This window comes from Schistocerca piceifrons, chromosome 2 (genome assembly GCF_021461385.2).
Source record: "Schistocerca piceifrons isolate TAMUIC-IGC-003096 chromosome 2, iqSchPice1.1, whole genome shotgun sequence".
Lineage (NCBI taxonomy): Eukaryota > Metazoa > Arthropoda > Insecta > Orthoptera > Acrididae > Schistocerca > Schistocerca piceifrons.
The window spans coordinates 165,370,028-165,383,759 of record NC_060139.1 but is presented as its reverse complement, the minus strand read 5'-3'; the positions used below and the strand labels follow the sequence as shown (position 1 = coordinate 165,383,759).

General features: G+C 45.1%; 1 protein-coding gene across 1 annotated transcript in view; it reads right to left on the bottom strand.

Moving 5' to 3' along the window:
- Positions 1-13,732, bottom strand: part of LOC124775218 — a 385,130-nt gene that overhangs the window by 6,910 nt on the left and 364,488 nt on the right. Inside the window, exon 11 of the mRNA XM_047250056.1 lies at positions 6,012-6,382. Coding sequence (XP_047106012.1) covers positions 6,012-6,382 — 371 coding nt within the window. The remainder of the gene's footprint in view (positions 1-6,011; positions 6,383-13,732) is intronic.

Genomic DNA, 13,732 nt, shown 5'->3' with positions numbered 1-13,732 from the left:
GAACCTCTGTAATGCTGATCGAGTTTAGAGAGAATACCAAATAGAGAGTACTCCATGTAATTTTCAAAGCCTCTGTGGCATAGTGGTTAGGGCATCGGCCAAGTGAGTAGGAGGCCCGGTTAGAACCACAGCCTTGGTACAAATTTTCATTCACCACTTCAGTTTAGTTATATACATGATATATTTTTGAGACTTGAGAAGGTCTCTGAAATCATATAATTTCATTTGATTTTCTTTGCGATTTATTTACATTTTTGCCTGTCGTGGTGGCCGATCGGTTCTAGGCGCTACAGTCTGGAACCGCTTGACCGCTACGGTCGCAGGTTCGAATCCTGCCTCGGGCATGGTTGTGTGTGATGCTGCTGCAATAAACCATGGCTGTCTGTAACATGCTGTTGCTCGTGCTGCTGCCTCGAGTCCAATGAACATGCTGTTGCCTCACGAGAGAGATTTATAGTCCCGTGACGTCATACTGTAAAGCTTATCAAGTGTGGCAGGAAGTAAGCCCGCTCAGCAGCGCAATGGCGGCATCGGAAGCGAGGCTTTCCAGCGGATCGCGCTTAGTTAAAACTCTAGCGCGATCCTCCGCGGCCCTGGTGGAAGCAGCAACGTTATGAGCTCAACGCAACACAGACATTGAAAACACCCACCCACCTCCCCAGAGGTCGTAACCCCTGCAACCCACAGAAGATAAAGATGCTTTAATAGCTGGTTTGTGTTTTTAATTAAAAAAAAATCTCACGAGATAGAACGAAAGGATCAGAATCTCATAAACATCATTAAATGAAAATGTTAGCTGAACTAAATTAAAAAAAAAAAAAATTGAGTAGTCGTTTGGTTGCCACTTTCTCCAATGATTTTAGAAATTCCGAAAGAGTTTTATCTACAGCTTCCGGCTTACTTAATCGCAAGTCTGCGAGAGCTCTGTTTAGCTCTAGTAATGTATACCGTCAGGCTGGTGGAAACACTGTCGTTCCTCGTAGTTACATAATCCCTATTTAGAAGGAGTCAAGTGTTTCTCAGATATGAGAGTGACTCGAAGACTTCTGAAGTCATGGAACCCAGTAAGTTGTCCTAAACAGCGAGTATTCATTGAATCCTAGAATATGGTGAGAAGCACCCAGAGGAAGTGTGATAGGACCGCCCTTGACCTCGATATACATTAACGATCTGAACAGAGAGAGCGACCAGGAATTTACGTCTGTTTGCTGATGGCGCTATAGTATCAGAAAACGTAGTTCAAATGGCTCTGAGCACTATGGGACTTAACATTTGCGGTCATCAGTCCCATAGATCTTAGAACTACTTAAACCTAACTAACCTAAGGACATCACACACATCCACGCCTGAGGCAGGATTCGAACCTGCGACCGTAGCGGTCACGCGGTTCCAGACTGAAGTGCCTAGAACCGCACGGCCACAACGGCCGGCTCAGGAAACGTGTCGTCGTCGAGTGACAGTAGGATAGACTTATACAATGTATCTGGTGTGATGAATGGCAGCTTGCCCTAAATGCATAAAAAAGGACGCTAAGGTGACAGAAGTGATGGATACCCCCGAATACCCCCTGATAACCTGACCGATCTCTTTTTGCCTGGTTTGGGGCAGCAGCTTGAGACTGGATGGATTCAATTAGTCCCTGGAGGTCCCTTGCAGAAATAATGAGCAAAAAAACGGCCTGACGAGAAGACCGCTTGGGCAAGCCACCACTGGCAATAAAAAAAGAAGTGTAAAAGTCACAATACTGCTATTAAACAGCACGCTGATGCACGAAACTGAAGAAATGTTCCACGAAGTAAAATTGACACGCCCAAACAATTTATCAAAGAGGAGAACTTCAAAGCGACTAGTTATCAATAAATATTTCCATATCCTGCCCAGAAAAGAACCAAGAAGCAAGTAAGAAGCAGAGAAAAAGCAGGGAGAACAGAAGTTGAAGATTCGCAAGATTGAGACCAAGAAAGAAGATGGATGAAGAATAGACGACATACCTTCCCAAATCCCTATCCTATTGTAAACTAGTCGTCTGCGAAGTATTACAACGAAAAACGACCGCTTTCAGCGACACAGAACTATGACTTTCATGTATACAAAGCCAGTAAACCACGAGATTCTGCACTCAAAGCTCCATTCCGTCATGGGACCTCCACAACAGCAACACACACTTGCCAAGCCAACAAGGAACGACGAACGAAGCTGTACATCAAATACTTGCCCACATCCATCTCGCTCAAGTCCATCACCTTCGTGCAAAAACATTTACCAACCTCATGCTTAAACATTCGTAGGATTGTGTGAATGTGTGAAACCAAATTATGTGATGTAGGAATTGTGCAAAAAGAATCGTGTGAAAAACTAAATAAGTTAAGCACACCAGACAGCTAATAAACTACAAAATAACAGTCATTGACTATGGACTTAAGTAAAAAATAGACTATCGATAAAAATAAGTCATTAGTTCTGAAATGGACAGTATATAAAGAACAAAAGTAAGGCATAGTAAACACTAAAACTATATGCCACTTATTTTCTCCTCATAAAAATAAAAGAATAACTATATTTTACTTATTTTCTCCTTATAAAACAAAGAATAAAAAATTATCTTGTTGGATGTTTTCCCTTTTTTTTAAACAGTTGTACCATTTGTAGGATAATATCTCAATACTTGTGTATGTATATTTCTTTGTCAAAGCAATTCTTGGAAATAATTGTTATTTGTTAGTGTAACAATGTTGAAATGAGTGTCTAGAAACAAAAACATTTTACTTGTACATGATATTTAGAATATGTGTTAGGAATAGATTTTACTTAATTACTACATTTATAAAAAAATATTTCGATAACAAACTTCTTAAAAAACAAACTTCACACTTAAATAAAGAAAGAAAATAATTAAAATTTAATAATAATAATAATAATAGCATAAAAATATTCTTCTCTTGTCAATATAAACATATTTTTGAGAATAATGTGGAAGAACATAAAAATATAAATTAGTAATACAAACTAGCATAGAACCAGAATAACGTGGCTGAACAGTAGGCAACAAAATTTAGATAAAGGAATAATTTTTGACTGACTTAGACAACGATTCAATCATTGTCTAACTTCAGTGCAAAAATTAAGTTCGAAGGGTGGTGATATGTAAGGTGACAGACAAATCCAACACCTTCCATGAAAAATGATAAGCAAAGCCAGTAGTATGTCACATAGCTCCGAATAAATCGTGACATTAAATTAACCAAAGTAATACGCGTAACGAGTCAGCAAATGGAATACCACAGACTAACACAACAATGCCTAAATGCATGTCATACCTTCCCACTGTGAGACAGACGCAGTTCCGAGGGGAGAAATGAGAACAGAAACCGAGAGCAGAACCGTGTTAAGCTAGAAGGCCCTATGATAAGGGACGGACACCCACGTCGCCAGCTAACCACCAGGACCACCCCCCAGCCCATGTTAAAAGCTAGAGCCCTCCAGAAGAACAGTATAGATCTTACGATAACACAAAAAGGGCCACACCAACTGCAAGTTTCAGCGTGAGACTTTTTCGCGTCTCTGTTACGTTGCAAACTTTAAAAACATTGCCCCACCACGAAAAGTATAACGTTTCTCATTGGATGGACAGAATTTTTGTAGGCGGAGCTTAAGGTTAACATTGAGACCCTGATTGGTAAGATGAAAACACAGCCAGATAGTTTTTTTAAACCAACGTCGGTAAATTGTAGTAAGGAGAAGTTAGGAGAGAGTGGCTTCCGAGACGGCGAGGTGAGCGGAGTTTCGCTGGCCGCCACCCCTTGACAAACACCGACAAGGTAATGAACGCACGCGATGCCACATAACAGTGCATAAAGCTTCACTCAGAACTGCAGAAGTCTCATCTGTTACACCCCCTTTTTGCGTAATACTAGTGTCGATCGTCAATTAAAGCTCATGGTGTTCACATTTGCCACTTGAAGTAAAAATCTGAAACGCGATGATTTTTCTGTTATATAGTTATTGAGAAGTCACATCAGCCACTGTAATTTACGACAAGTTAGATGAGTAATTAAAGATAACTGAGGGTCACTGTAGACCATTTTGATAGTTTTCGCTTTTGTGAAACTTAATTTAAACCTAGATTATTGATGTGATATGGCATAGGTCATCCTTCGATCCATTGTAGAACTTGGAAACCCATTTAGGGAATATTCATTCACATTTTTGTTGAACGCAGTTGGTTTTTATCATCCGGTATTAAAACGTTTCCTTTTATCAATAGTGCAATTTATAAACAATGTTTTGTGAGTAGAATAAAATTTCCAATGGTAAACGTAACTGCTTTTTCGACGTTATTTTACCAGCTAACTAAAAATAGGAAAGCCTTGAACCCCTTCCACTAAATTTAGTTAGTATTAAGATTCTTTTACAGAGAGTGCAGTGGAGCTGACGCTGAAATCATTAAGTATTTGGTTATATCATCGCTAGTCTCAATGAACTCTTCTGAACTCTACATGTCATGTGTGGTCTGGCGTCTCCTTACCAGCAACAGGTCCCAGGTTCAAACTAGTCAATTCCCTAAAAAACACGCTCAGAGCGTCGTTGCGCGAAAGTGGTAGGGAGACACGACACAGAACAACAGACACCACGCAGAATGTTAGAACCGCGCTGCTGCTACGGTCGCCGGTTCCAATGCTGCCTCGGGCGTGGATGTGTGTGATGTCCTTAGGCTTGTTAGGTTTAAGTAGTTCTAAGTCTAGGAGACTGATGACCTTAGATGTTAAGTCCCATAGTGCTTAGAGCCATTCGAACCATTTGATTCGTGCGATTATTCCTCGCAGTGATGCCTGTCTGTTGGCACAACAACTCTGTGCAAACTCCACTGCTATCGGTCGTTATGTGAAGGCTGTTGGCCATTGCGCTGTCCGTGGTGAGAGATAATGCCTGCAATTTGGTTTTCTCGGCACACTCTTCACACTGTGGATCTCTGAATATTAAATTCCCTAACTATTTACGAAATGAAATGTGCCATGCGTCGAGCTCCAACTGCTATTCCGCCTTCAAACTCTGTTAATTCCTCTCGTACGGCTATAATGACGTCGTGCGGCTGGTGCCGGCGGAGGTTCGAGTGCTCCCTCGGGCATGGGTGTGTGTGTTTGTCCTTAGGATAATTTCTGTTAAGTTGTGTGTAAGCTTAGGGATTGATGACCTTAGCAATTAAGTCCCATAAGATTTCACACACATTTGAACATTTTTTATAATGACGTCTGAAATCTTTTCACTGGAATCACGTGAGCACAAATAGCAGCTCCGTGAATGCACTGCCCTTTTATAACTTGTGTACGCGATGCTATAGCGCCGTGTGGGGTAACCAGTCCGTTCTAGGCGCCTTGCCACTGATAAGGTCATCAGTCCCTAAGCTTACTCATTAATTAACCTAAATTAGCCTAAGGACAAACACACACACACCCATGCCCGAGGGAGGACTCGAACCTCCGCCGGGACCAGCCGCACAGTCCATGACTGCAGCGCCCCAGACCGCTCGGCTAATCCCGCGCGGCGTAAGTTAGTTTAAGTTAGACTAAATAGTGCGTGTCTGCAGCTCGTGGTCTCGTGGTAACGTTCTCGCTTCCCGAACACGGGATCCTGGGTTCAATTTCTGGCAGCGTCAGGGATTTTCACCTGCCTCGAGATGACTGGATCTTGTTGTATTGTCTTCATCATTATCATAATTCATCCCCATTACGGTCGGAGGAAAGCAATAACAAACTACTTCCTCTTGGTCCTTGCCTAGTAAGGCGGCGCGGTCTGCCGCATCATCCCCTAAGCTCTGTCAAGGAGTATGGGACTTAATCATGATTAAATAGTGTGTAAGCGTAATGATCGATGACCTCTGCAGTTTCGTCGCAGTGGAATTTACCATAAATTTCCAAATTTTTGCGATATTGCAGGCATCTGTACATGTGCATACAGCTATCTCACGACTTTTGTCACCTCAATGTATGTTTACGTATGTAGAGGGGACTCACGAGCTCCTTCTTCCTGCGGAGTCGACGGTCGACGGTGGCGACGCGCGCGGCGACGGCGGCAGCTGCGGCGGAGGTGGCGGGCCTGGCTGCGTCGGCCTTCTTGTGGACGTAGCGCTCGCCGGCGTCGTCCTCGTCGGAGGTGGCGAGCGCCGTGACGTCCTCGTAGCGCTGGCGCATCAGCTGCTGCTGGACGCGCAGTTTGTCGCGCTGGTAGTAGAGCGCCGCGAACGCGCACATGTTGACCAGCAGGAAGCAGACGCCGATCAGGATGACGACCGTGAGCGCCACGGACGAGGAGCCGGCGAGCGCGCCCGGCGAAGCCGTCCCCTCCACCTCGCCGCCGAACTCGTCGCCGCTGCCGCCTCCGTCGCCTGCGGAAGAGACAGCTTCGTGAAGTGGTGTTTTCTGGCCTTAGCGTGTCGCGTGTTACCAGTAGACCCTGTACCGATGCAATCCTCTAGTCCAGTGATTACACACTTAAGCGCCTAGGAAACTGGTACAGGCATGAGTATTCAAATACAGAGATGTGTAAACAGGCAGAATACGGCACTGCGGTCGGCAAAGCCTATATAAGACATTAAGTATGTGGCGAAGTTGTTCGATCAGGTACTGCTGCTACAATGGCAGGTTATCAAGATTTAAGTGAGTTCGAACGTGTTGCTATACTTGGCGCAAGAGTGATGGGACACAGCATCTCCGAGGTAGCGATGAAGCGGGGATTTTCCCGTACGACCATTTCACGATTGTACCGTGAATATCAGGAATCCGGTAAAACATCAAATCTCCGACACCGCTGTGGCCGGAAAAAGATTTTGCAACAATCGGATTAACGACGACTGAAACGAATCGTTCAACGTTACAGAAGCGCAACCCTTCCGCAAATGTCTGCAGATTTCAGTGTTGGGCCACCAACAAGTGTCAGAGTGCGAAGCATTCAACGAAACGTCATTGATATGGGCTTTCGGAGCCGAAGGCCCACTCGTGTACCCTTAATGACTGCACGACACAAAGCTTTTCGCCCCGCCTGGGCCCATCAACAATGAAGTTGGTCTGTTGACGACTGGAAACATATTGCCTGGTCGGACGAGTCTCGTTTCAAATTTCATTTAGCGGATGGACGTATACGGGTATGGAGACAACCTCATCAATCCATGGATCCTGTATGTCAGTAGGGGACTGCTCAAGCTGGTGGGGGCTTTATAATGGTGTGGGCCGTGTGCAGTTGAAGTGACATGGGATCCAGTCTCATCATCTGCATTCATTCATGTCCATTGTGCATTCCGACGAAATTGGGTTATTCCAGCAGGACAATGCGTTAACCCACATGTCCAGAATTGCTACAGAGTGGCTCCAGGAACACTCTTCTGAGTTTAATCACTTCCGCTGCCCATCAGGCTCCACAGACATGAATAATATTGAACATATCTGGGCTGCCTTGAAACATGCTGTTCAGAAGAGATCTCCACCCACTTATACTCCAAAGGATTTATGGAAAGGCCTGCAGGATTCATGGTGTAAATTTCCTCCAGCACTACCTCAGACATTAGTGGAGTTCATGCCACTTCACGTTGTGGAACTTCTGCGTGCTCGCGGGGGCTCTACATGATATTAGACAGATGTACCAGTTTTTTTGACTCTTCATTGTATTTTATCATATAGCTTAGATCATTTACTTAAAATTCCGTCTTTTGCAGCTGAATATTTTTTTCTAACGAAACATGTTAACCTTCTTCATGCTAGCCATTATCAGTCGCCTATAACATAAATTATTAACTGCACATACACTCCTGGAAATGGAAAAAAGAACACATTGACACCGGTGTGTCAGACCCACCATACTTGCTCCGGACACTGCGAGAGGGCTGTACAAGCAATGATCACACGCACGGCACAGCGGACACACCAGGAACCGCGGTGTTGGCCGTCGAATGGCGCTAGCTGCGCAGCATTTGTGCACCGCCGCCGTCAGTGTCAGACAGTTTGCCGTGGCATACGGAGCTCCATCGCAGTCTTTAACACTGGTAGCATGCCGCGACAGCGTGGACGTGAACCGTATGTGCAGTTGACGGACTTTGAGCGAGGGCGTATAGTGGGCATGCGGGAGGCCGGGTGGACGTACCGCCGAATTGCTCAACACGTGGGGCGTGAGGTCTCCACAGTACATCGATGTTGTCGCCAGTGGTCGGCGGAAGGTGCACGTGCCCGTCGACCTGGGACCGGACCGCAGCGACGCACGGATGCACGCCAAGACCGTAGGATCCTACGCAGTGCCGTAGGGGACCGCACCGCCACTTCCCAGCAAATTAAGGACACTGTTGCTCCTGGGGTATCGGCGAGGACCATTCGCAACCGCCTCCATGAAGCTGGGCTACGGTCCCGCACACCGTTAGGCCGTCTTCCGCTCACGCCCCAACATCGTGCAGCCCGCCTCCAGTGGTGTCGCGACAGGCGTGAATGGAGGGACGAATGGAGACGTGTCGTCTTCAGCGATGAGAGTCGCTTCTGCCTTGGTGCCAATGATGGTCGTATGCGTGTTTGGCGCCGTGCAGGTGAGCGCCACAATCAGGACTGCATACGACCGAGGCACACAGGTCCAACACCCGGCATCATGGTGTGGGGAGCGATCTCCTACACTGGCCGTACACCACTACTGATCGTCGAGGGGACACTGAATACTGCACGGTACATCCAAACCGTCATCGAACCCATCGTTCTACCATTCCTAGACCGGCAAGGGAACTTGCTGTTCCAACAGGACAATGCACGTCCGCATGTATCCCGTGCCACCCAACGTGCTCTAGAAGGTGTAAGTCAACTACCCTGGCCAGCAAGATCTCCGGATCTGTCCCCCATTGAGCATGTTTGGGACTGGATGAAGCGTCGTCTCACGCGGTCTGTACGTCCAGCACGAACGCTGGTCCAACTGAGGCGCCAGGTGGAAATGGCATGGCAAGCCGTTCCACAGGACTACATCCAGCATCTCTACGATCGTCTCCATGGGAGAATAGCAGCCTGCATTGCTGCGAAAGGTGGATATACACTGTACTAGTGCCGACATTGTGCATGTTCTGTTGCCTGTGTCTATGTGCCTGTGGTTCTGTCAGTGTGATCATGTGATGTATCTGACCCCAGGAATGTGTCAATAAAGTTTCCCCTTCCTGGGACAATGAATTCACGGTGTTCTTATTTCAATTTCCAGGAGTGTATATTGCTAGGAGATTTATAATGATTCTCAGCATCTAATTTCAATTATTTAACTATTTACAAATATACGGCAGTGAATTTTATCACATACTTTCATTTTTCTATTCTTTTCGTGTCTGTTTCGGGTCTACGATACGCACTAAATGCACACTTACAACTTTCCAATTAATCCATTTAAGTAGAAACAATTCACTTATCGTATGACTGTTTAGTTTCTAGAAGGATAGCTCAACTGAGAGGGCTATTTACACATTAATTCAACACATGTTACAAGCCTTAGAAGAAAAATATCGCCAGTTCGTATTTTATGTGATATTTAATAGGCGTCTGAATTGTAGATCACATTACTATCTTAGAAAAACTTAAGTTTTCTGGAACTGATAGCTTTACACATAACTGGTTTGCATCATACTTAACAAACCAAATGCAAAAGATTGAGCTGAATAATTTAAACAATGTTCGAACGGTAGAAAATATTAATGGCTGGGGAGAAATAATAAAGAGTATTCCACATGGTTGAATGTAGGTACTGCTCTTACTCCTTATGCGTGTGTGAATGACCTTCTACTTAACATTTAACAAGCAGAATTGGCACATTTTGCAGATGATACTATTATTAAAATAAATACCATTAGAGAGAAAGCGGCATAAGCAATTATTAAAGATGTTTCTGAAACAAGAAGAAGAAGTCTTCTCTGAAAGTGGACGCTCCCTAAATGTTGACAAAGCTTATTGTAGTTACTTCTGTACAACTAATAAAGTCATATCATAATTGATGTAGCGCATGAACGAGAGACTGCAAACAGTATTGAATGTTCCAGATTTTTGAATGTCCATTTCCAACGACAGCTGACCTGTGACAAGAATACTACTGAGTTGCTCAAACAATTAAGTTCCGCTACTTTTGCACTTAGCGTAGTCTGTAGTCTTGGATACATACGAATCAGCCTCGTAAAACATTTTGCACATTTCAACTCAATAATGTCTTACAAACAATTTTCTGGCGTGACTCATGACTTAGAAAGGAAGTACTGATTGCACAAAAGCGAGAAGTAAGAAAAATAAGTGGTGTTCACTCGCAATCGTCTTGTAGGTACCTCTTTGAAGAGTTAAGCGTTACACTGACGTGACAGACTTGTGGACGAAAGTAACTTTCGCACGAAGTATCACTACTAAGTAACACAGCACGATGAAATGTGAACCGTGTATGTAAAGAAGTGTTACAGTATATTATAGAATGTAACCGAAAGAAATACGCAATGAGACGAACAGAAATGACGTTTTTATTCAAGTACAATAATTACATTGAAGTGACCGCGACTCATTTTGATGCCCTTGACTTTACGAAAGCCGGGACACGCTTCTTAATAGGGTATGCGATCACCACGGACGGCAGCGCATGATCTGCAAAGTGCTCCTATGTTGGCCACAAGATACGAAAGGAGTTCTTCTGGTAGTGCGTTGCATCCCCCCACCAGCGCAGCTGACAAAGGCTGGATGATCGTCGGTGCATACGGACATGCTGCAATACATCTCTCCAATACATCTCACAGGCGTGCAATGCAATTTAGGTCTGGGGGTGCGGGCAGCTCAGCCCACGTGTCGAATATCCTCTCGTTCGATGAGCTCCTCTACCAGCTCTATTCGCTGTGGTCGCGCTTTGTCCTCCATAAAAATGAAGTCAGGGTCGAATGCACTCCTGAAATGACGCACGTGGTGACGGAGACGTTGACCGCTGAGTATCCATGTTCAACGACCAGGAGGTCAGTACGCCCATGCTACATTATGCTTCCCAACACCTTATCACCTGGACCACCGTAACAATCGTATTCGGTAACGTTCCTGGGTGCGTTACGTGTTCCCACCTCTCGTCATATGAGAGTACGTTCAGCATTGTCGAACATGATCGTTTTCTTTTGTCCACGTATTGTAACGTGGGCTGACATAACGCTGCATGGGCGTACTGCTTCAGGGGTGCATTCGCCTCTGACTTCATTTTTATGGATGAATATGTGCGACAGCAGCGTACAGCCCAGGTTGAGGAGCTCTTGGAACGAGAGGATATTCGTCGAACAGACTGGTCTACCCGTTCCCCCCGACTGGTCGAGCATATGTGGGATGCGTTGTGGAGACATACTGTGGGCACGTCCACATTCCCCAGCGACCATCCCACAGTTTTGTACCGCGCTGGTGGGGTAATGGAACGGCCTACAAAAATTCCTTACCAACCTTGTGGTCAGCATGTGATCTGTCCGCGGTGATAACACATCCTATTAAAAACCGTGTCTCGCCTTGTGTAATATTCAGGGGACCATCATAAATCTCGGTGACCTCAGTGCAATTACTGTCTTTAAATAAAATAGGTATTGTATTTGTGCAACAGCCTTGCCGTAATGGTAACACCGGTTACCGTCAGATCACCGAAGTTAACCGCTGACGGGCTGGGCTAGCACTTGGATGGGTGACCACCCGGTCTGCCGAGCGCTGTTGGCAAACGGGGTGCACTCAGACATTGTGAGGTACACAGACGAGGTACTTGATTGAGAAGTAGCGGCTCCGGACTCGGAAACTGACATACGGCCAGGAGAGCGGTGTGCTCACCACATGCCCCTTCATATCCGCATCCAGTGACGCCTGTGGGCTGCGCATGACATGACGGTCGGTCGGTACCGTTGAGCCTTCAAGGCTTATTCGGAAGGAGTTTAGTTGTTTTAGTTATTCTATTTGTCTTAACGCGTATTTCTTACAGTTACCTTCCGTGCAACACTGTAGCAGTTCTTTCCATGTATGGTCCAAGTTTCATCGGGGCATGTTACTTGATACTGACACGCCATGCGAATTTTTTTCACACTATTGCGCAGGAAGACCTGCCACTATGGTTGCTGTCACATACTTTCTTCAGGCCCTTTCTAGATTAGTCCCGCAAGCTGCTTTCATTTTCCCAACAATTTCAAGATCCCCTCTGCCGAAATCTGGTTTTGCAAAACGCAACCATCATATCATAAGCCTACGCTTTAAATTCTTATTCATATAGTCTGGACAAGAAGAGAATAGAAGCTTTCGAAATGTGGTGCTACAGAAGAATGCTGAAGATTAGATGGGTAGATCACATAACTAATGAGGAGGTACTGAATAGGATTGGGGAGAAGAGGAGTTCGTGGCACAACTTGACTAGAAGAAGGGATCGGTTGGTAGGACATGTTTTGAGGCATCAAGGGATCACAAATTTAGCATTGGAGGGCAGCGTGGAGGGTAAAAATCGTAGAGGGAGACCAAGAGATCAATACACTAAGCAGATTCAGAAGGATGTAGGTTGCAGTAGGTACTGGGAAATGAAGAAGCTTGCACGGGATAGAGTAGCATGGAGAGCTGCATCAAACCAGTCTCAGGACCGAAGACCACAACAACAACATAGTCTTTAGTTCTCACTTCACACGAGCACTATTGTGTACTGAAGTCAACTGAGTTCCGGCCGCTAGGCGCTTCAGTTCGGAACCACGCTGCTGTTGCGTTCGCAGGTTCGAATCCTGCCTCGGGAATGGATGTGTGTGATGTCCTTAGGTTAGTTAGGTTTAGGTAGTTCTAGGTCTAGGGTACTGATAACCTCAGATGCTAAGTCCCATAGAGCTTAGAGCCAGCTGAACCATTTTGAAGTCCATGGAGTTGCACGGCCTGCCAAAACTCGCTATCCACACCCTGGTGCCGAGTGTTGCACTGAGCCGAAGATAACACTTCTTTCACGCTTGAAATCGCATAAGATGTTACACGAATATTGCCGGTAGAAGCCGAAGTGTTCACTCAAAAAAGTGTGTCTTCAAGCGGTTATTAAGTCTGCTGTTGTTCACTTGACAGCTACCGCTGCCCACTGACGAAGTCACTTCGACAAGAATGTGGATTATGACTTGGTGGAAAGAGTGCGTGAGTGTTTTCATTGAACAATATCAAGTGGAGCAATGTCATTTTGCTATCAGAAGTTGAGATTATCACAAAAGGAACAAACTGTACACAGCATTAAATGAAATATGCCGTACATTAAAAGATAGTAGGCCGCAGACAACTGGAAGAAATAAAAAAGAAAACGAAAACTCTGCGTTTACAGTATTGATAAGAAAGAAATGTCATATAGACTTCAGATAGAGGAAGTGTTGTGGATGTTTAGTTACCAAAAGTATAGTTTTTCAACAGCTTTTGATTCACCAGTGGCTTGGAATCGTAAACTACCTGATAACTTCTCCGAAGAAGCTTCGTTAATTTGTATTTCACGAGGTCCAGTGGCTATCGATACTTATGCCAACTCTTCAGTAACCAATTTCGAAACGAGTACTCTAAAGGCAGCTATTTTCGAGAAAAAGTTTAAGCTTCTCCTCTCATCTTTTCGTGCACTTCTTTGACTCAAAATGACAATTTTGTTCTTTTCTACGTCGGCATCTACTTGATCAAACAGCAATTCACACATACGTGCCTGGGAGAGTGTTCATCGAACCACCTTCAGACTCTTCCTCTGCCGTTGCATTCCC